The sequence below is a fragment of the Nannospalax galili genome, unplaced genomic scaffold (genome assembly GCF_000622305.1).
Source record: "Nannospalax galili isolate Female #2095 unplaced genomic scaffold, S.galili_v1.0 scaffold19, whole genome shotgun sequence".
Classification (NCBI taxonomy): domain Eukaryota; kingdom Metazoa; phylum Chordata; class Mammalia; order Rodentia; family Spalacidae; genus Nannospalax; species Nannospalax galili.
This window is the reverse complement of record NW_008342110.1, coordinates 67,155-91,623: the sequence shown is the minus strand read 5'-3', so window position 1 is coordinate 91,623 and position 24,469 is coordinate 67,155. Positions and strand designations below refer to the sequence as shown.

At 39.5% G+C, this 24,469-nt stretch overlaps 1 protein-coding gene across 1 annotated transcript in view; it reads left to right on the top strand.

Annotated features, from left to right (window-relative positions):
• The window catches only part of Htr4 (5-hydroxytryptamine receptor 4), a 180,071-nt gene that overhangs the window by 133,901 nt on the left and 21,701 nt on the right, over positions 1-24,469 (top strand). Inside the window, exons 5-6 of the mRNA XM_008837889.2 lie at positions 15,795-15,948; positions 19,018-19,586. Coding sequence (XP_008836111.1) covers positions 15,795-15,948; positions 19,018-19,586 — 723 coding nt within the window. The remainder of the gene's footprint in view (positions 1-15,794; positions 15,949-19,017; positions 19,587-24,469) is intronic.

Sequence of the window (24,469 nt, the reverse complement as noted above, 5' to 3'; positions counted from 1 at the left end):
TCTAGCTTTTTGAAGAACCTCTACACTGATTTCAGTAGTGGTTATATCAATTTTCATTCCTACCCGCAGTGAATAAGTGTTCCCCTTTCTTACATCCTCACCAGTATTTGTTGTCATTTTTAAATCTTAGCCATTCTGACTGGAATAAGATAAAATCTCAAAGTACTTTTAATTTTTATTTCCCCAATGGCTAAAAATATTAAACATTTTAAAAATATTTCTCAGCCATTTGTGTTTCATATTTTGTGAACTCTCTGTTTAGTTCCTTGCCCCATTTTTAATTGGGTGGTTTATTTTTTGATGTTTAGCTTTTCTAGTTCTTTGTGTATTCAAGTTACTAACCCTTTGTCAGTTGCATAGTTGACAAAGATCTTTTTCCCTTTCTGTAGGCTTTGTCTTCACTTCAGTGACGTTCTTTGCCATACAGAGTTGTTTTAGTTTCATGAGGTCCCAGTGGCAAGTTTTTAGGCCTAATTCCTGTGCTATCAGGGTTCTGTTCAGAAAGCTCTTTCTTGTGCTTATAAGTTCCAGTGTATTCCCCTCTTTCTCCTTCATTGGATTCAGGATATCAGTTCTTATGCCGAGGTCCTTGATCTATTTGGAGTTGAATTTTATGCAGTTTGAAAGATAGGGAAACTTGTTTCACTCTTCTGCATTTAGCTATCCAGTTTGATCAGCACATTTGCTGAAGATGCTGTCTTTTCTCCAATATGTATTTTTGGGCCCTTTTTCAAAAATCAGTCAATTGTATGTGTGGACTCAAATATGGGTCCTCAATTCTACTCTATCGGTTGATATGTCTGCTTTTGTGTCAGCACAGTGCTGTCTTGATTACTTTAGCTCTGTATTATAATTTGAAATCAAGGAAAGTGATGCTTCCAGCTCTTTTTTATTATTCAGGACTGTTTTGGATATCCTGGTTATTTTTATAATTTCATATGAAATGTGAGATTATGTATTCAATTTCTCTGAAAAAGTGGGTATTTTAGTGGGCGTTTCATTGATTCTGTAGGGTGCTTTTGGTAGGATAGCCATTTTCACAATATTCATTCCAGCTTTCCATAAACAAGGGGGATAGTCAATTTCTTTCCTCAATGTAGTCCCTTTATCTCCTTCATTGTCTTATTGCTCTAGCTAAAACTTCAAATACTTTGTTGAACAGGAATGGAGAAAGTGGACATCCTTGTCTCTTTCCTTAATTTAGTGGAAATAAGTTTGAGTTTCTCTCTGATTAATATGATGTTGGCTGTGGGCTTGTTGTATATTGCCTGCACTATGTTGAGATACGTCCCCTGTATACCTAGATTCTCCATGAATCTTATCATGAAACGATAAGATTCCTCCACCCTTCTTTTTCTATTTGCCAATGACATTTCTGTATCTAATGAGATAATCATGTGATTTCTGTCTATTTATGTGGTAGATTACATTTATTGATTTATGTTCGTTTACCATTCCTGCTTCTCTAGGATGAAGGCAACTTGGTCATGGTCTTTTTGATGTGGGCTTGAATTCTGTTTGCAAATATTTTATTGAAAATTTTTGCATTATATTCCCCAGGGAGATTCATTTATAATTTTCTATTTATTGGGTCTTTCTCTGGTTTTATTATCAGGATAATACTGGCTTCGTTGAGAGAATTTGAAAGTATTTCTTCTTTTTCTATTTTACAGAATAATTTGAGATTATTGGTAATATTTCTTCTTTGAAAATCTGGTAAAATTCTGCACTGAATCCATCTAGTCTTGGGCCCCTGTTTGTTAGGAGAATTTTAATTACTGCTTCTATCTTGTTGATTATTATATGCCTGTTTAAATTATTTATTTCTTCTTTATTTAACTTTGGCATGGAGTATAGATCTAGAAATGTATCAATTTCTTTTAGATTTTCCAGTTTATTAGACTATAGATTTTAAAATATGTCCTTTTGATTTTCTGAATTTTCTCAGTCTAGTATAATGTTTCCCTTTTCATCTCTGATTTTATTAATTTGGGTACTCTCTCTTTTTTGGTTAATTTGGCAAAGTTTTGTCAAATTTGTTAATCTTTACAAAGAACCAACTTTTCACCTATTATTTGTATTTTTTTAATTTTGACTTCATCAGTTTTAGTCATTTTAAAAAACACTTTTCCCATCTATGCTTTTTAGGTTTTGTTTCTTCTTCATTTTCCAAAGTATTCCAATGCATCATTAAGTTATTGATGTGAAATGTTTCTAAGTTTTTATTTAGGCACTTAGTGCTATAAATTTGCCTCTTAGGATGACCTTCATTGTGTCCCACAGATTTTGATATGTTGTGTTTTCATTTCCATTCAAGTCTGTGATATTTTTTTATTTCTCCCTTGACGCAAGTTTCATTTAATAGTGTGTTGTTTAGTTTGCATGAATTTGTGCACTTTCTGTAGTTTCTGTTACTGTTAATATCCAGCTTTATTCCTTTGAAATCAGTTATGATGTACCATGCTATTTCAGTTTTCTTATATTTGTTGAGTATTGCTTTGTATCCTAAAACATAGTCAGTTTCAGAGACAGTTCCATGAGCCCAAGGAAGAATGTGCATCGTTTAGTATTTGAATGTAACGTTCCGTAGATATCTGTTAGGTCTATTTTATTTATGATGCTATTTAACCTCACAATTTCCTTGTTTAATTATTTTCCTGATGATGCGTCTGTTGGTAACAGTAGGGTATTGAAGTAACCCTTTATCATTGTGGTGTAATTAATCTGTTAATTTAGATCTAATTGTGTGTTCCTAATGAAATTGCATGTCTCTGTGTTCAGTATGTATATGTTTAGGATTGTAATAGTTTGTTGGTGGACTTTTCCTGTAATGAGTATGAAGTGTCCCTCCTTCTCTCTTTTGACTAATTTTGGTTTGAACTCTATTTTGTCAGATATTGGAATAGTTACCCTGCAATCTGTTTTAGTTCCATTTGCCTAGAATACCTTTTCCATCTTTTACCTTAAGGTTGTATCAATTATTGTTGGGGAGGTATGTTTCTTGGAGGCAGCAAAAAGATAGATCCTGTTTTGCTAACTCAATCTGTTATCCTGTGTCTATCTATTGGTTAATTGAGGTCATTAATATTCAAAGTTGTTATTTAAATATGTGTATTAATACCTATTTTGTTGAGTTTGTAGTGTTTTCTTATATCTCTGTTGATTACCTGTCCTAGTATAGTCTCTGTTCCTTGTGACCTCTTGAGTGTTTGTATCCTTCTGTTCAGATTGAAATATTGCTTCTAGTATCCTCTCTAGAGCTGGCTTAGTAGTTATAAATTCCTTTAATTTGTTTTAATCATGGAAAATTTTTTATTTCTCCTTCAAATTTAATAGATAGTTTTGCTGGGTATAATAGTCTGGGTTGACAGTTGTGATCTTTCAGGACTTAGAATATATCTTTCCAAGCCATTCTGACTTTAAAGGTTTCTGATAAATAATAAGGCATCATTCTAATGAATGTGCCTTTATAAGTGACTTGACCTTTCTCCCTTGAAGCTTTGTCACTAGAGTTCTCTCTGGGTCTCTTGCACTACAAGGCAAACCATATATAACATTATCTTTATGCGCATTTATTATTGTGGCGGGGAGAGAAGTGACTTACAAAGAAATGAGCACCCAGTGCCTAGCTCCGTACCACTCAACTCTGCACCGCTTAGCTCCGCATCGCGTGGCTCAAAGCCCACCATATCAGATCGCTCCTATGGCACGCCTATAGTCACCACTACCTTTCGCCTATGACTCAGGGGCCAGTGGTCTTGCCCCAGGTCCATAAGTGCCAGGCCATTGTGTCCTTGAGTATGACCAGCTGCTGAGCATTCCCCACACCAACTGCTTCTGTCTCAAGATGGCTCCACAAGCCCCTCCTCTGGTGCTAACTCTCCACAGTCAATTCTCTGCAGCAGGCCCGGCCCCTTGGAGGAACCAGAACCCCGAGGGAGCATAAGCTTTCAATACCCTCTCTTTATTCTGTGTTTTTAATGTTTTAACTATATATTGTGAAGAGTTTATTTTCTGGTCCTGTCCATTTTGTGTTCTGTAGGTCTCTGATACCTGTATGGGACTCTCTCTAGGTTTGCGTATTTTCTTCTATGATTTTACTGAGGATATTTTCTATGGTTTCACTGTGGTATTCTCCTTCTTGTTTGCCCATAATTTGAAGGTTATGCCCTTTTATGGCATCCCAAACCTCTCCTGTGTATTTTTCATATTACTTTTTAAATTTCTCATTAATCTTTACCAAGTGATCTACTTTCTCTACTTTATCGTTCATCCCTGTTTCTCTGTTTTCAACACAATCCATTCTGTTAGTGAAGCTTAGCACTGATGTTTTCATTTTATTTTTAAGTATATTTTTATTTAATTTTTGTAGATTCACACAATATATCTTAGTCATATTTAGTCCCTCTTCCCTGTCTGTACTGCCCCCATATCCTGCCCACAGGACTTCATGTATTTTTTCATATATATTAAGGCCTATTGAGTCAAGGTTGTGTCCTTCAGTGTGAGTTCATTCACTGGAGTCTGTCTAGCATCACTCCCTCTAAAGAAGACCAACTCTCCCACACCCAGCAATGATCAGTTGCCAGTAGTTCCTCAGCAAAGTTGTGGCCTCCTGCCCATTTGCCCAGCTCTATGCTGGTTTTTATCTGATTGAGTTTACATGGGTATTGTGCATACTGACACCATTGTTGTAAGTTCATATGAACAAGGTCCCAGGAGCCTGTAAGACTCTGTCTCATTATGGAAGATGGGGCAGAAAGATTGTAAAAGCCAGGAGAGGAGGTTCTCTGAGCTCTTCATTTCCAGTATCATTTCAGTTTGGTTGTTCCAGCACTTCACTCTCTCTTTGCATTGCTTGATTTTGTCATTTCATTTATTTCTTTGTCTTGGTCATCTTTGAGGTGTTTGACCATAGTAGAATTGTTGCGTTATTCATCCTCTGGAAGTTCCTTCAGGTCGTTATCACTAAGGGCCATTATTAGAAGATATATAATTTTTTGAAGGATTCATATTATTTTTTGTGTGTTGCTTTTTGATGTATTGGGATTTGTACATCTACAGAGAGTATGTTGTTTGAGTTTTCTTTCCTTCTTTTTTCAAGTTATTTTCTGTCAGTAGAAGTTCTATAATGTTCAGGAGGGGCCTAGTTCATGGCAGGACTGGCATGTTGATTTCCTCTCTGGTACTTAGGGCTACAGAACCTATCCTAGGTCTTCTGTTAGATAGCTACAGTCTGGTGCCTGCAGTGGCTCGGTCAGTGAGCTTGGAACAAGTTTCTCCTGGGACTGTGAAGCAATTCTGGGTCTCAAAACTGGCAAGTCCCAGTCAGGTAGCTGACAGGGCTTTAATTAGTCCTGAAGGAAAGAAAGGGCCAGAGTCTCCTGGAAATTTGAAGAGTCCTTGGTAGAGATTGGCCTGGGGTCTTTTGAATTGCAAAGGGAGGGAGAGGAGCCAGGAGGAGGTGGTGAACCTTGGCAAGTGACAGAGCTTTGGAGTGATTTCAGGGGGACATAGGCAGCCTACCTTGGTCTCTAGGCCATGTGGGGCTACTGGAGAGTCCCTCGTGGGGAGTAGGCTGGGATGTGGCAAATCCCAAAGGGATGGGTTCCAAGAGAAGGTGGTAGTCTCTGGCAAACAGCAGTAGAGTGCTGGGGTGATGGCAGGGGCTTCGGGCAGCCTACCTAAGTCTTCTGGCCATGTTGACTTGTTTCTTTTGCTATGATCTTGGTGTTATTTTTCTTTCCTTCTTAAGTATTTTCTACAAGGAAAATGGTACGAATATGGTCTTGGGTACTAGACTACCTAGATGTAATTTAAACTTGACCAATAATGAGTATTATAATCTTGGGAAAACTACTTTTGAACTTTCTGGGTTCCACCTAATTTTTAGAATTATATTAATGGTAGCTTCCCCTGGGGGGGGGTGAGAAATAAGTGGGTATATGCTGTTAACCAAAATTATTTTTACCTTATTATTTGCCTTTGCAAATTTTCAAATTTAAACCTCTAGTGGCTTCTGTGGGTGATGTCCCAGACCTTGATTCTGCAGCCTGGTGGCCATTTGTCTTTGGATAGATCCTTGGTCTCCCAGCTCTGGGTAGCTCCCCCTCCTTCCTTATAGAAATCATTCATCCCATGGCTCACCTGCACATTTATTTTTGGTCCCTACTTCAGTTTAGTTTTGGGCTCCAAGGTCCTCTCTCAATCTGCCTATTAAAGATCTTTCTATTCTCTCAATCCCAATGTGCTCAAAGTGGAAATTTCCAGCATAAGTTAATATCCCTTTGCAGTTGGTTCATCAAAGCTTCCTCTATTAGTCATCTTTTATTTATTTAAGTGCAGTTTTTTTGAAGCCATCTTTCACTTGTGTACCATGATCAACCAGATGCCAAATGGCATTTATATTTCCATAAATATCTTTCAAATGTATCTTCCTCTTCTTTGTGATTTTTTCCCATTTTTTAAATTAGTGTAGTAGCTTCCTAGTTATTATTCTTTAATGTCATCTCCTCCACCAATTTTATTTTAAAATATGCTTTTTTGCTGTGCCCTTGGTTCATAAAGCTTCTGAGGAATCGCATGTTCTCCCTGAGGTCGCTGTTGTCTGGTCTTGTCCCACTTACCAGGTCCAAGAGGGCAGTTGGGAAGCTGTGGTTTATGACCTAGTTCTACTATTTTCTGGCTGTATGGCCTTGGATGGGCTAATTAAATTTTCTGATCCCCATTTCCTAGTGTTTGAAATGAAGATGCTAAGTTCTGCCTTGCAGAGTTACAGGCATTGGATGCAACACAGAACCCACTTCTTACCACATAGTGTGCCTCAGTAAGTGAGCAGTTTGCAGTTGAAACAATGGAAAAGAAAGTGATAATCGCAATGCAATTAGAGAAATACCACAAGAAAAAGGTAATGTTGAAAAGTGGTGCAGAGAGGTGAGCCAACCCCTGTTCTGGGGACCACAGAGGATGTATTAAATGATAGGTCTCTGAGCTGAGTCTGGAAGTATCTGTGTATAATCAGCCAATATTTACTTACAGGTTGATCAATTCATGCAGACTCTAAAAGATCCCTTGGTACCTCAGTGTACATCCAGTAAGCTCTAATCAGCATGTTTGCAGAGAGTATTGGTGGATTATCCTTTTTCCCGTAGTTTATAGCTCAGGAAGATACCTTCTAAAACTCCCAATGCACTATTCTCATAAGTTTCCTTATGACTACAGGGCTTTTTACCTCAAAGGGCACCATTAATTCTGCAGATCGCACATGAGATTGCAATTCCATAGAGGCCAGTCTGGTTCTTTTTTTCATTTCTGAGCAATACAAGTCTGTCCTTGTCTCTCTAACCCTGCAGGCTTTCCTTCCTTGGAACACAATCTGCCTCTCCTCTTGACTACCTTCTCAGTCCCACTTTCTGTCTGTGGTTGCTGGCGAGTATCCCTGCTGGATCTTCCAGGTTTCTGGCAACTTGCCACAAGAAAGAGTTCTTTAATTGGTCTCAAACCCACTGCTGTTTTTCTCTTCTCTACCTCCCCAAAGGGGAACCAAAGGAGCCAAGACATAACAAAATCAATTACAGAAAAGAAGGTATTCATCCAGAGTTCTGACACACACAAAATGAGCTACTACCTAACCAGTGATGAGAGAGAGAGAGAGAGAGAGAGAGAGAGAGAGAGAGAGAGAGAATGAAAATGCTTATCCTGTTGTGATTTCTGCTTACCCTGTTGTGATTCACCATCAGTACCAGTAGGGAACATCAACGCCAAAACTTATAAGCAATGGTGTATGACTATCACATCTCACATGTAATAAGCCTCGTTGCTCACAGCCATTTAGGGAACAACTTGTATAATGCTTTATTTCTTTTTCTTTTCTTTCTTCTTTTTTTTTTTTGTCTTTTTGAAATAGTGTATCCCTGTATCCCCAACTGGAATGGCCTGAACTCACTATGTAGACCAGGCTGGCCTTGATCTCACAGAGATCCTTCTGCCTCTGCCTTCAGAGCGCTGGGATAAAATCACCTATTGGGAGAGATGTTGAATCATTTGGTAAATAATTTAGGTCCCCAAGTTTCAAAGTGTAGTAAAATTAATTTGAAATGAAATAATATGTATGAAATAAATATATATAAACTGTATGCATGTGTGTATACACATGCATACATATACATGTGTGTACATATGTATATTGCTAGGAACTTCCTATGCTTTCAGCATACTACCTCATCAGTTCTCACAGTGAATTAATGGTGTAGGCGTAGATATCCTCAGTTTACAGATAAGCAAACTGGGTCTTGGAGAGATTAACCTAGGATACCCTAAGACCATGGAGTGAAATAGATCTCAATTTGGAATGGTAACAGTGACTGCTAAGGTCTCTGCTAATTCTGAAATTCTAGGATTCCAGCTTGTACTAGCTGCCTGTCCCTTTCCTGTGGGTTGGAGGGCAGGGAGTGAGGAGGTAGAATTTTCCAGTTAAGAGATTAGCATGGAGCTTAAAACATAGTGCTGTCTACTAAGAGTTGTCAAAGTAAATTGTGTCTCTAGAGGCATTTAAAGGCAATCAGATCACACATTTGCACATGGCTGTGGTTGAGGAAGCTGTAGCTGGTCTATCAAAGGAGATTTTAATGGAATTTTGTGAGCAAAACTTTGAAATGCTTTGCATGAGAACTTACTTTGTAAACACCCTTGCTATATTTCAGTTAATCTTGGCCACTTTGAATCTCATTGTCATTTGAACATTCATTTAATCACTTTGTAAAAGTTTCTTTTGTTAAAGAATAGAAAAGATCCCAGGAACAACTAGAGAACAGACTTCATATATTAATCTACTCTTAAGATAAACCACAATTGCTTTATCTGCTAAACAACATGTATTTAGCCTGTGACTCAACAGCTCTCCTTGTGATAGTTAAACTGTTAGGAGAATATGCAGCAGGGTTGACTTGGATGGGTGTTTTCTAGGCTAGCACTCAAAAACTCAATATAGTGAGTGGTTCACAGAGTATGGCTCCCAATCTACAAGCAACAGCGTCACCTGGGAGTGTTATCACTCCCAAATAAGCACGGTGTGGCTTATTTTCTTCCATTTCCTTACAAATGCCGTATGATGCAATTGATTTTCAATCTTTTGTGTTTATGTAGGGATGGCTAATCTGGACACACGGCTATGTGAACCTGTGGATACATACCTATGGATGTAAATTTAATAAATTCAGTTTCTCTCTCTAGGTCTTTGTGCTATGGTAGCACTTGGATCACATGATTTCCTCTACCATCCTTACCATCTCTGAAGTACAAAGTAAAGATACGTATTACAAAATGCCTTTCTCATCCCCTTCATAAACATGACTTAAGTCTCCAGAATTTGATAACATAGTTTAATGGGGCTTAATTCAACTGATAGTGACTGAGAGTTTGCTATAAATGCAATTCAAGGTGGGAGCCTTGGCTCAGTAGCTAGTTTTTTATTTAAACAAATAATGTTTATCTAGTAACACAGATATATTTTAGAATTATAACACACACTGAAAAAAAGAGAATTTCTCAGTGTTGCAAATTCCGGGCATGTTACTCTTTGAAATTCATGAAAAAGAAATGAATATTCCTAGGAATTCTCAGAAATTTCAAAATTATGATTATTTTAAACATATTTACAACAGTCACCACACTCTATTATTTGAATTGCTAAAATTCTTGTTTACAGAATAAAATACAAAAATAATAAACACACTAAGTTTACTAGTACTTACAAAGAACTGCAGTCGACAGGAATATTCAAGCACTGAAAAGCATAATTTACTATTGAGAACTCCCAGTAAGGTAGCAACTCCCCATGGAATCACATGTGAACCTCGCCATTTAAAAACTTACTTTGCATTGAAAATGTGTTATACCTTGAGAAAGTATCTAAAGGACTTATATAAATATACTATATCTATATATATGAATGAAATCATTAGTATGCCTTTTATCTCTTTAAAATTATCCTTTCTTATTCTTTCTAAATGTTATACTATACCCACATACATTTGTTTACATGTATACCTTATGGGTTAGGATTCATAGATGAGGGAGAACACAAAGGCTTTTTTCTTCCTGAGATTGGGTAACCACTTAATATTATTTCTCTTTAGATCTGAATAGCATTCCAATTCTGTATATGCACTAGATTTGCATTATCAGTTCATCTGCTGGTAGATAACAAGTTGGTTCTGTTTCCTCACTATAGTGCTCCCAGCAGCAATAGACATGGGGGTGCAAATGTCTCCATGGTAGTGTATAGAGTTCTCTGAGTATATGCCCAGGAGTAAGATAGCTGGGTGATATTGTAGTTCTATTGTTACTATTTTGAGGACCATTCAAACTGATTTCCATATCTGTATTACTTTGAACTCCCACCAGCACTGAATAAGGATTCCTCTTTTCCTCATCCTCGCCAACATTTGTTGTCAATTCCTTCATGACAGTCATTCTGACTAGATGAGGTGGTACCTCAGAGTAGTTTAAATTTGCATTTCCCCGATGGATAGGGATGTTGAACACTTTTTTAAAAGTTATTGACCATTTTTATTTCTAAAAACAAAAAAAAACCTTGATAGAATTCATTAGCTCATTTGTTGATTGGCAGTTTTATTTCCTTGACATTTAATTTCTGCAGTTCTTTATCCCTTATCTAAGGTATAGTTGATGAAGGTTTTCTCCCATTCTACAGGCTGTCTGTGTGCCCCACTGATAGTTTCCTTTGCTGTGCAGAAACTTAATTTCATGTAGCCTCATTTGTTGCTACTTGGGACCAGTTCCTGTGCTGCTGATGTTCTATTCAAAAACGTTTTGCCCATCCAAATGTCTTGAAGACATCTAGAGTTTTCATCTAGAAGTTTCAGTGTTTCGGGTTTTAAATTAAGGTCTTAGCTCCATCTCAAATTGATTTTTGTACAAGGTGAAATATATGAATCTAATTTCACTCTTCTGCAGGTGGATATCCAGTTTTGCCAGCACTGCTTGTTGAATAGGCTATCTTTTCTCCCAAGGTATGTTTTTGCCTCCTTTGTCAAGAGTTATGTGGGCACAGCTTTGCCAGTTTATCTCTGGGTCCTCTCTTTTGTTCCATTGGTCTACCTGTCTCTTTTTATGCCAGGACTTGGCTTTCTTCATCACTATAGCTCTGTGCTATAATTTGAGATCAGATGTTCAAATACCTCGAGCTGTGTTTTTACTCCTTACAATAGCTTTGGCTATTTGTGATATTTTGTGGTTCAATATGGAGCCTTGGATGGCCTTTTTCTGGATCTGTGAAACATGACTCCAGTATTTTCATATGTATTTCATTAAATCTGGAGATTAATTTTGGTGGTATAGCCAGTTCCACAAAATTAGTTCTCCCAATCCAGGAGCATGGAAAGTCTTTCCATCATCTAGTGTTTTCTTTGATTTCCTTTTTCAGTGTCTTGAAGATTGCACTGTAGAGGTCTTTCCCTTCTTGGGTTGAGTATAGTCCTAGCACTTAATTATTTGGTGCTATTTTGAATGGGATATTTTTCCTAATTTCTTTCTCTCAGAGTATATTGTTGATACATATAATAGCTACTTTTTCTAGATTGATTTTGTATCTGCAACTTTACTATTTTTTGCCATTAGAATAAACTGGCTTCATAGAACGAATTTGGAATATTCCTTTGCTTTCTATTTGTGGAACAAGTTAAGATAAATTGGCATGAGATCTTCCTTGAAAGACCGATAGAATTCAGCAGTGGATCTGTCCAGTCCTGGGCCTTTTAGAGTTTTGATTTCAGCTTCTATTTTGCTACTTGTGGCTCCTTGGTTTAATTTTGGTAGATAACATACATTTAGAAATTATTATATTTTTTCTCAGTTTTCTAGATTTTTAGAATATGTATTTGCAAATTCATCTCTAATGATCCATGGAAGTCTGTCATAATGACACTGCTTCATCTCTAATTTTGCTAATTTGCATCTTCTCTTTGTTTTTGTAAGGTTAGCTAGTTTGTCAGTCTTATTGACTCTTTCAAGAACCAACTCTTTGTGTTCTATTTAGCTTTCTATTGCTGTGATAAAACTCTCTGACAAAACTGCCATGGGGAGGAAAGGGTTATTTAGCTTACAACTCCCAGGAAATTAGGGCAGGAGCTCAGGGCAGGAACCTGGAGGGAGGAACTGAAGCATAGACCCTGGAGGAACGGTGATTACTGCCTTATTTCTTCTGGCCTGTGCTCAGACTGTTTTCATACACAACTTAGGACCACCTACTCAATGGTGGCACCCCCCACAATGGGCTGGGTGCTCCTAAAACAATGGGCTGGGTGCTCCTACAGCAATGGACAGTTAAGAAAATGCCTCGCACATGGTCACTGGCCAGTCTAATGGAAACAGAACCTCATCTGAGGTTCCCTCTTCCCAGGTGTTCAAGTTGGCATTTGAAGCTGTCCAACACATTTTATTTGATTGCTTTTGTGTGCTGTTCTTTTAGTGTTAATTTCATTAATTTCTTCCCTAATCCTTATTATTACTTTCTGTCTGCTGGGATTGGAATTGCAGCTTGGTGATTTTCAAGAGCTTTGGAGTGCATCATTAGGCTTTTTATTTGATACCGCTCAGATTTTTAGAAGCTAAATTCTCTCTCTCTCTCTCTCTCTCTCTCTCTCTCTCTCTCTCTCTCTCTCTCTCTCTCTCCCTTGCTCATGCTGACTAAGTAGAGCCTTTGGTGAGGAAATCAGTAGTAACTATTATGATTAACTCAATGTGCTTTAGAAGACCTCAGAAAATTTGCAAATTGGACTAGCAACTTCTTAATGGTACTGTTAAGTATATTTTAGGTGAAGATTAGGATAGAACTGTTAATTTCTTTTTTGCTCTTCTAGATTCTTTTCTTGGGAGCAAAGATTGCAACAATATAAAGAAAGATACTGAAAAGACATAAGGCGGCTTATTGCCGGTTGCTGCTTGAAGGATACCAAAAGCCTCCATAAGAATCTTGAGCATTTATGAGGGTGCTGTAATATGAATTTTAGATAAGAACCTCCTCACAGTTGTACTTCATGTCAATTAAAATCATTCTGTTTATTGTAATGCAGAGCCATAATAGACTAAAGGAGATGTAGAGACAAAATTTAAAGCAAATACGTATGTGGGCACAATCATGCATTTTTGGCCAACTTAGTTTAAATTCAAATAAAATAAAATACTCCCCCCTCTTTACTTATTGCTGATTTTTTAAAGGATGGGGATAAATATTTTTTGCTTCATTGCCCAATAACCCAAAGCTACATAAGAATGAGTTTCTATAACTACAAGGGAACATCCCTGCACTAAGGGTGGAGCTGTGCAGTCAACTGCATTTCAGGTTTTTATTGTCCAGAGTACTGAGTTTACATGTAAAATGCAGAAGAGCTTGGAAATCTGCATGCCATATCCATCGCATAACCCTCAATGCTAAATTTTAAAGAAAGCTTCTATTTGTTTCTCTGTAGCAACAACTGGTACTCATCCAGAGCAGTCCCATTAACAGCCCAGAACATCACACAGCTGATTGTAGCGATATCTTATTGGACACAGGATGCTCACATTTCTTAGGGATCTGGTGACAAGCCTGGCCAAGCTAGACTTGGGAGGAAAAGGCTCTCATTAAAATAGTAGGGGCACAAGTAAATCTTCTCAAGTAAGACATTGTACTTCCTCAAACTTGGTTTTGTTCCTAAAAGGTATTTAGTGTAGCCTTGTCTTTTTGAACTTTGGAATTGTGTGACATTGGACATCCAATCACAGTTCCTGAAATCTGCTCATTGCTCATCATCTTGATATCTGGTACCAAACTTGAAAATCACAAGCTGCCCAGCACAGGGAGGGAGCATGGATTCTTCACTTTTCCCTCTGCTGCTTTATTGGGGGTAGCAGATGTGTGCTGATCAATCACCTGACCTGTGAACTGGAAGAGGTAACCCTAAAATCTTTTAGGAATTAGATTAGTGCTCCCAAAGACTGTTGACATTTTTGACCTTTGGAATGAACCATCTTAAAAACCTTCTACTCAGTTATAATTTGCCATTCTCATGAGTCAAGAATATGCAGGAAAATCCTTGATTCTCTCCATTTTTAGTTACCTTTGTTTAGAGTTTGTGGCCATATCAGTTTTAGTGAAGAGACAATTAGCTGCCAAGTGAGACCTTCCCACCCTATGCTCTGGCTCCTGTGCTCTGGTGCAGACCTGGATGCTCCAAAGGCTTGCTGGCCCCAGGAGTTTCTGGCATGGTGTTGTCAGCTGGCTCTTGATGGTCAGGAGGGAAGCAAGTACTTTTCCCTCCCAGCTCCTGAGACACCCAGTTCTCGTGCTCCAACTCTGGGCTCCTGTTTTCATTCCACCCCCTTTCCTCGCCCATCCCACTACCACCTCTTCAAAGAATGTAGCCATTGTTATATTAGCTATGCTTTGAATTAAGAAAAGAAAAGAAAGAGGTGGGGAAAATTAACAAAGTGAACTGTGCAAAAATTAGGAGTGGAAGGGGGTGGCCTATTATGAAATAGTATAATAATCTTAAAGAATAGACTTCGCTTCCAACCTGTCTTTTTATACTTTAAATTTTTGACTCAAAGAGAAATAGCTGATGGACCTATTATACCATTTTCCTTGTCAAATTCCATGCCATGCTTGGACATAGAAAGAATGATCTCTAAGACAGGAATACCATGCAGAGAAAGTCTTAGAGTTAGAGACTTGAGCATTTGTGGAGGTAGAAGAAACCTAGTACCCTAGGCAGAACATAAACTAAAAGAAAGTGAGCACTGACTCCCAAGGGGGAGCGAAGACCCTGGTAAAGAAGGGTACTTTCAACAACTAGTCATGATGTTTGGAATTTTACATTCTTAGCATCAGAAAAACAATCAAATGGTCAGTACCAGAAGCAACGTATGTGAAGTCTGCTCAGGACTGATTGGACCAAACCCATTGCTTAGTTCCACCTAATCTAAGGAAGTCAGGAAGCACATGTGCCCCCCAAGAAGAAAACTAGGGATTTTCACTCCAAAGTGGCATTGACTCCCAGTGGTGAAAATTAAGTCTCCAGGTAGCTCCCCAGCAGGCTCTGATCCAGGAGGTCCTTGAGAGCCACATTGTTGAAGGGCCTTCTCAGCTGAGTCTGATGCAGGAGAAGGGAAGATGAAGAGCAATCCTGCCCACAATTTAAGTACAGATGAAGCACATCTTAGTGCAACAATCGAAAGGATGGGAATAAATCTGAGATCGGTCAAGTTATATTCAGAAAGGCTAAAGGTGTCTGGTAGAGTGGCGGGCGCAGGGCGGGGGCGGGCACGACTCAGGAAGTTTCCCATTGCCCAGGCACTGGAACTGTGCCCCAGACAGAGCAGACCCCCATGTGTGTGAAGCTGCTCTAGATCCTGGGAGATAAGGAGAAATGTGGAGCCAACTCCAACTCCCAGCAATGGCTTTCAGACGTGATCTAAAACATTTACATATTAACAAAACGTATTGGCCGTCCCTTAGTGTATTTTATTGTGTGACTTTTTCTTCCCTTTGTTTCTCCTGCTTCCTTTCTTTTCTTTTCCATCCTCTACCACTTTGTCTTCCTTTCTAACTCCAATTATCCTTTCTTCTTTCTTTATTTTACTCCCTACTTCCCCCCTCAATTCTTCTCTCCTCAATATTTCTTTTTCTGTCCCCTTTTGTCCCTCCGTCTTCCTCCTCTCTCTTATCTACTGCTCTCTCTCTGCTGTCCCTCACACTTTTCCTTGTTTGTGGCTTACCCCCTTTGTCTCTCCAGGTACTATGCCATCTGCTGCCAACCTCTGGTTTACAGAAACAAGATGACCCCTCTACGCATCGCGTTGATGCTCGGTGGCTGCTGGGTCCTCCCCATGTTCATCTCTTTTCTCCCCATAATGCAAGGCTGGAACAACATTGGTATAGTTGACTTGGTGAGTATTCAAACTAACACCCTCATTTACTGTGTGATCAACTCTACTGGGTTAAATAAGCAAGTAATCCTAAGCTGGGTGGATGTCTTTTGAAAGATTCTAGTAGTGGTCTGAGAAACTTAAAAAATAAATAAATAAACTGAAAACTTTTCATGTCTACTAGCAGAGTCTCACCTTGACCAAACTTCAGTTAGGATCCTCCAAATTATCTTCCCAACCAGGTCTCAATTTTCAAATTTGTATTTATTTATTCTCTGATAATTTCATACATGAATGCAATGTATTTAGATTACATCCACCCCTAACTGTCTCCATAGGGCTCAAATGTTGGAGGCCTATTCCATGTCTGCCTCAGTTTCTTTTCCTGTTGCTGTGATAAAATACCCTGACAAAAGCAACTTAAGGACAAAGGGTTTTTTTTTTTTTTTGGGCTAATGGTTCAAGGTTCATTTCATCATGGTGGGGAAGTCAAGGTGGCAGGAGCTTGAAGCAGCTGGTCACATCTGACCACAGGCAGAAGAAGGGAGCAATGAAAGCCATGCAGTTCTTTCTCCATTTACACAGTCCACAGTGCTTGGAGAATGGTCCTGCCCACAAGTACTATGGTTCTTCCCACATTCACTGACTTACTAGATATAATTCCCACAGGCATACTCAGAAGTCCACAGGCACACCCAGGGGTCCACAGGCATTCTCAGAGGTCCACAGGCATACCCAGAGATCCACGAGGTCCACAGGCACACCCAGGGATCCACAGGCATACCCAGAGGTCCACAGGGTCCACAGGCATACCCAGAAGTCCACAGGCACACCCAGAGGTCCACAGGCACACCCAGAGTTCTTCCAGCACACCCAGGGGTCCACAGGCACACCAGAGGTCCTTCTCTCAGGTGAGTCTAGGTTCTGTCAAGTTGACAATTAACACTGACCATCACAGTGTCTATCTTTGCATTGCTCAATTTCATCAAGAATCCTGATAATTTGGTTTAACTGGAATTCCTCCATCTTTGGTAACTGACCAGGTGCCTTATCCTCCAGCTTCCCCCAGGTGATATCTGATTGCTTTGGCCTGTCTTCCATACGAATCCTGCTAAATTCATTTAGCTAGGATCCCCTTTGCCCCTCCTGTTTCTTCTTAATAATCTTCTAACCACTGACCTTCATTTATCAATGACCTTCATTTACCAATGACCCTCATTCCTTGAATATAAATCCCAACTTTCTCTGTTATGTTTAAAGTTGAGCCTAATCTCTCTCTCTCCTACTGCAAAATTATAGTAGTTCCTCTAACCTTTGAAAATAATATGGAATGAAGTTTGCTTTACTGCTTTAATAAGTATCACGAACAATTTTTAACATTACTATGTACCAGATAGTACACTAAGTACTTTATATATAATCCTAAAAGAATGCTTTTGGAAAGAGTATAATGATCCCCCATTTTACAGATGAGAAAAGTTTATAGTCAAGAGATTAAGTAACATGCCTCATGCCATACTGCTTGTGTAGATCAGGGACTCAATGTTTAGAAGTCAAGTTCCTGGACTTGAGGTACATCACATGTCCTGAGAAGCTTTCATGCCGTTTACGCTGAGAGTCTATAAGGATTGCACTGAGCTGGAAAAGCATGCCAGGGGGATAAAGATTGCCAGAGAATGAAGAGAGCCTTGGGCCAGAAGTCAGAAAAGTAAGCTGTGAGGAGATTAAAACTTAGAAGTTGTTTGTAGAATGCTTGAACTGGTTGACCACAGGTAACGGAAGGCTTTGTAGGTGAAATATGGGCAAAAGAGGACTATTGTGTCATTTCTTCAATGAGTATAAAATACCTACCTTTTCTTTCTCTCAAGCCCTAAGGCCCCTCTTGGTCATTTATCTGTATCTATACTTTTGAACATTATATTTATTTTTCAGTATATAAGACCTTACACAAACTTTTTAGTTATTTATTTTTATTTTATGTGCATGAGTGTTTTGCCTGCATGCATGTAAGTGCACCCTTGTGTGAAATGCCATGAAGGCCAGAGGAGAGCACTGGATCCTGTGGGACTGAAGTTACAGAATGATTGTCAGCTACCGTGTGGGTTCTGGGAACTGAATCTGGGTCTCCTATAAGAACAGCCAGTGGTCTTAGCCTTTGAGCCATCTCTCAAGACCCTAATTATTGTATTTCTGCGTGTGTGTGTGTGTGTGTGTGTGTGTGTGTGTGTGCACTGCCTGCATGTAGGTAGGTATGCCTGTGCCATGCCTGTAGAGGTCGGAAGAGGGTGGCAGAGCCCCTGAACTAGAATTGTGGACAGTTGTTAGCCACCATATGTGTTCTGGGGATCGAACCTGGGTCCTCTGCAAGAGCAGTGTGCTCTTGACCACTGAACCATTTCTCCATCTCCCTAATTATTTCTTAAGTTAGAAGAAAACTTCATTAGAGCACCCAGCAATCACACAAGCAAATCTAAGAAAAAGTAATCATTCATCACCCAAAGACCTGGATTTAGAATGATATTCAGCAAAGTCCTCAAACATTAATAAACTTCAAAAATATTTTAAAATGTGACTAAAAATGCAGAAATCTGAGAGATTTTAATAAAATTATCTGTGTTAGAGACCAGAATCTACCTTAACATAAACAACATGCCAGTGAATCTGAGGGTGCTGATTTGAGACATCCTGTTAGGGGCACTGACATATCATGCATGACCAGATAACACAAAAGGAGGAAGAGAGGCAGGGAGATGGAATGGAAAATGATTGTGACCACGTCTTTCTGCTCTTCCTGAGACTCTCAGTCCTTTACACATAGACAAGCTTTCTGCGATCTGGGACATATGCATGTCTTCTATCATCAAAGTTTATGTGATATATAGGTTTGTACGAAAAAGTTTTGGTGATAAACCTTGTCTTCCTTTTCTCCTTCCCTTGTTTCTCTCATTCTCTCTGTTCCTTTATCTCCCCTCTCCCTTGCTCTTCTTTTTCTATTACTTCCTTTCTTACATTTTTCTCTTTTCTGCCATTTCTTCATGGTTTCCTTCTTGTTCTCTTTCCCTTCCTTCCCTCTCTCCCTCCAACTCTCAGATAGAGAAAAGGAAGTCCAACCACAGCTCTAACTCAACATACTGCATCTTCATGGTCAACAAACCCTATGCCATCACCTGCTCCGTGGTGGCCTTCTACATTCCGTTTCTCCTCATGGTGCTGGCCTATTACCGCATCTATGTCACCGCAAAAGAGCATGCCCACCAGATCCAATTGTTACAACGAGCTGGAGCTCCCTCTGAAGGCAGGCCCCAGCCAGCAGACCAGCACAGTACCCATCGCATGAAGACAGAAACCAAGGCAGCCAAAACATTGTGCATCATCATGGGCTGCTTCTGTCTCTGCTGGGCTCCCTTCTTCGTCACAAATGTTGTGGATCCTTTCATAGACTACAGCGTCCCTGGACAGGTGTGGACTGCTTTCCTTTGGCTTGGCTATATCAATTCGGGGTTGAACCCGTTTCTCTATGCCTTCTTGAATAAATCTTTTAGACGTGCCTTTCTCATCATCCTCTGCTGTGATGATGAACGCTACAGAAGGCCTTCCATTCTGGGCCAGACAGTCCCCTGTTCAACCACAACCATTAATGGATCCACACATGTGCTGAGGTGAGTGCTTAGGGAGTGGATCAGTTTCGTTGATTTGCGTTGCTCAGGAGTCATGTTCCAGTTGTGTTCCAGAGAGTTATTCCTGAAAACAGGTACAATGTCTGCAAAGGCTAAACTCCATTCTTCCCTCTAGCCAATGAATGGAGGGGTGAAGAAGGACCTAGGCTCTGGAAGGTGACTGACCTGTATTCAAATCCATTCTCCATAATTCTTTGATCTTGGGCAGATCACTAACCGTTCTGGACCTTAGTTACACTTTTCAAAAATTGAAATTATGATCACTTTATCCCTGGATTTTTGTGAGCATCAGATGAACTAATGTATGTGGAGCTCATTGTGCTGAGTTTGAGTTTAATAAGCACTTAGAGATAGCAAGTGCTGTCTAGTACTCTCTGCAAGTGGTACTTTAGGGTAGTAGCTAAAAGCATGACCTTTAAGGCATGAAAGACTTGATTTTTGACTCCCAGTGACCCAATAACTATCCTTGTACTCTTTCTTGCATTTACTTTCAACTGTCAAAATGTCAATGATACCACCATCCTCATAGTTTTCTGACAATAAGAGATAATGTTCTCATAGGGCCTGACACCTTATATGTTCATAGTATTACTAATTTTATTAATGTTATAAACCTGGTATTAACTGCATGTTGCAGACAATCCAAGACAGCTATAACAGAAAACTGGAATAGACTAATGAGTGTGCGGAAGTAATGGCATGTGGTAAATGATGTAATGGAAATCTGGGGGTCTAGGGTGGAAAGAGGAGTCCAGAAGACGCTGGCTTTAATTAAGGATCTCAGGGAAGACTTCACAGAACAGAATTCTGTAAGAAATTGAGACAAGGAGGAAATGTTAGCAAAGGCATTCCGAGCAGATGGAGCAGCATAGGAAACGGAAAGGAAAACAGAAGCGCATCGAGGTGTCTCAGGATTTACCAAAGGTCACGCAGGCGGGTGGAGGTGGAGTGGCGTTGGAGTTGCATGTTCAGCACCTAGATGCTTTGTTTAGGAAACTGAGAGTCTTCAGGCCCCTGACCGCGAACTGTTCTCGGTTGTGAGAAGTTAGAGGTGCAGCACCTTCGTCCTGCGGCAGAGTCTAATCACCAATGCTAGATTTTTCTTTGCTCCGAGGTACATCAGGATTTCTGGAGTGTAGTTCCTCCTCATGATGAGAATATTCAGCTGTTTTGACAGATGAAATCTGTGGAATTTTCATCTGTATGTTTGAGAGAAGAAGAGGAAAAAATGGGAATTGCAATGAGACAGAAACACTGGGTATCAAAGGCTGATCAGAAATATGAATTCAATTTTCAGCCACTAACATGGGCATATTTTTAGTCAAAGCCTAATAGAGTGTTGAGGTTGCAGTTGGTAGAAGGGCCTTAAAAGATACTCCGAGAGCCCGACATTCTCCCTCAATTATTAGGATTTAGGCAGTGCCTCAGGAGGAATCCAACTACAAAGTGTGTGTGCAAAACTTCTGTGTGAGTGCCAGACAGCTCAAACTGTTCAAGCTAGCAGTTGCCTAGTACAGACTGTTGGTACCTTACAAATAGCATATGCGCCAGCAATACATTTGCTAAGTCAGTTGTTTTTTTGAAGTTCATGGCTTTCTACCAAAGATATTATCATAGACAAATCTGAAAGTTTCTAGGACAGGTAGAAAAGGCTTATTTTACTGATATTGTACTGGTTTTCCCTGATGCTTTGTTAATCTATTCTGTGGTTGTCAAGTAAAGTAGTTTCCAGGGCTATGGCTGTACTCCACATTTCATGAGGTCAGGAAGTACAGGGAGCTAGTTACAGTTATTGTTCTGTGAGGATGAAAACCATGTAAGAGTCAGCACAGCCTACACAGGGACAAAAAGGTTCCTTCTAAACTGCATTTCCTATAAGTCAAGTCTCACAAGCTCAGGATTCTGATTCACTGCTGCATACCAATTAACCAACACAATGCCTAAGATATATAGGAACTTAAAGTTTTGTTGACTGCATAACCAAAATTAATTCTCCAAGTTAATTGTTTAAACTTAACACAGCTTGGAGCTGGGGAGATGGCTCAGTGCTTAAGAACACTGGCTGCTCTTGCAGGGGACCTGGGTTCAGTTCCCAGCACCCACATGGTGGCTAACAACCATCTGTAACTCCAGTTCCAGGGGATCCAATGCCCTCTTCTGACCTCTGAGGGCATTGCATGACACGGGTGCACCTATCTAGATGCAGGCAATACACTCATACATATAGAATAAACCATATACTTTAAACAACACAACTTAAAAAAAACTCACAAGAAGAATGTCAGTGAATGTAGACACATTGAAGAAATAGAAATTTTAAAAAGAAATCAGCTTTTTAATTGAATTTTTGTGTATTGCATACATAAAATCATCTTTATTCTCCCTTCCCCTTTGGCACCCTCCCAGAGCACCCCCCCCCACTGGAGTTCATACCTTTTGTCATTTGTGTTAAGGCTTATTATGTAAAGGTAGTGCCCCCAGATGTCCCTCAGTACATGTTCATCTACCTGGGGTTAGTCAGCCTATCTAGAGTCTCTCCCTTCAAGAAGATCAACTCTTCCTCACCCAGAAGTAATCAGCTAAGATTGGGGCTTGTTCATTTCCACAGTTCTGTGCTGGGATTTTGTCTGCCTAAGTTTGCATGGGTCTTGTGCATACTGACACCATTGCTATAGGTTTGTATGAGAAGGGTCCCATGCATCTGTAGGACGTTTTCCATATGGCAATGCACCTCCTCCATGGCTCTTACAATCTTTCTGCTCCCTCTTCCACAATGGTCCTGGAGCCCTGGGTGAGTGGACCTCAATATAGGAGTCCTATCCAAGGACCCATACTCTGCAGACCCTTATTCTCTATCTTTTGGCCTTTTGTCTTCCTGGCCCTCTGTTGCACCAGGGAGCTCCATTGATGAGAACTGAAAGACGCATTAGTGTTTCTTCATCCCTTGTTCTATGTTCTGTGAGTCTTAGGTATAGAGGTTGTATCCTAGATGTGCGACTTAGTCTTGGGCCATTCACAGAGAATTTCTGTGTGTGACCAGTGGTGTGACTCTAATAATCTCTGTTTGTTGAAAAAGAAACTATTTTGATGGGGGGTGACTGGATAGCTGTCTGTAAATTTAAGGATTCATATTTTGTACATAGTAAGAAATTACATTTGTCTGGGGATATGAGAGCCTTCGGGTTTTCTCTAAGATCTATGACTTCTCCAGCTGTGTGTCTTTGGCTAGGTTTACAGTACCAGACATGAGTTTCCTCCCACTGAGTGGCCTTTCAGTCCAATTAGGTAGTTGTTGATTACCCCCAAGATAAAAATGTCACTATTGCACCAGTGTTGTTTGCTGTGCTGGTCATTGATGTGCTTTTTAGTCCTTGAAACTAAGGTTGGAGCATCCATTGCTGTTCCCCCTTACAGGCTTGCGTACTGCTGTCCAAAACTATGAGAGCTAGCCTTCAGGAGAGATGGCTTCCAGGTCAGTACCAGCTCCATTTCCAAATCCTGTGTCCAAAGTATGTCCTGTCTTCAGCAATAGGGTCTTACCATCAATCTCTGGGAGGCAATCAAGGCACTAGCCCGTGTAATTTTGGGAGTCTCTTGAACTACCTTAGCTACAACTCAAAGGAAGGTTTCTCCTGTCCAGCACTGTTTCTTGTTATGTACGTAGTCTTCAGCTATACTCACGGACTCATGTCAGGGTATTGTATGTGTAATTTTTCAGTAGGGTTTTGGACTAATATGATTGATTCCCTCTGGTTTTTTTCTGCTACTTCTACCTCCAGATATATTTTTTCAAGATATTTACACACATTGTTAAAGCTATACAAAATCATATTTTTCTTTGTTTTATATAAACGGCACCTATTACATATGCATTTTGATTTTATTCTTCAACAGTAATGCTTTGGAGATAATTCCAGTGGTGAACACATGGAGAGAATGCATTCTTTAACTGTTTGATTTAATTATTTCCCATTAGTAGGCATTTAGCTATTTACACTTATAAACTGTACTAGTTTAATGCCCTTGAACACTTTTCTCTGTGCATGTGCCAATATTTCTTTCACCATAGCACCCAAAGTGAAATACTTTATTAACAAGCATGTCAATAACATGTTACCATAACATTGACGTCCTACAACACTATATTAATAACATTGGCCTTCTTATCAATAGGTATAAAATTATCCTTTATTCTTCCCACTCATTAATATCAAATGTTACCAAGCTTTATCATTTTGTTAATTAAAGATACTCATTTAATCTGCATTTCCAACATGACTTGTCATGTTAAACCTCTTTTAAATTAGTTCTTGGCTATTTATATTTATATCCACCAGGGTTGGAGAGCTAGCTCAGCCATTAAGAGCACTGGCTGTTCTTGCAGAAGACCTGGGTTTAGTTCCAGCACCCGCATGGCAGCTTACAACCATTTGTAACTCGAGTTCCAAGGAAGCCAGTGCCCTCTTCTTCACTGCATGACATGGGTACATTTACACACATGCAGGCATAACACTCATACACATAAAAATATAAATAAATAAAATTTTATATTTACATCAACAACATAATTCTGTTTGGCCTTTTTTGATGATAACTTCTTTGCATTTAGTGTTTTTTAATTCTTTGACATTTTCATGCATGCATAGCAGGTATCTTGATCATATCCAAGCCCCTTCCTCTCCCTTCCAACTCTGCTGGGACTCCCATAACACATCTCCTCCCCAGCTTCATTTCCTCTATTTTAAATTTTTATTTTTATTTATTTTTAGCCCATTGAATCCAACTGGAGCTGCCTATCTATGCATGGGTGTTGGTCATCTACTGGGGCATGGGCAACACACAGTGGCCACCTCCTCAAAGAAAAG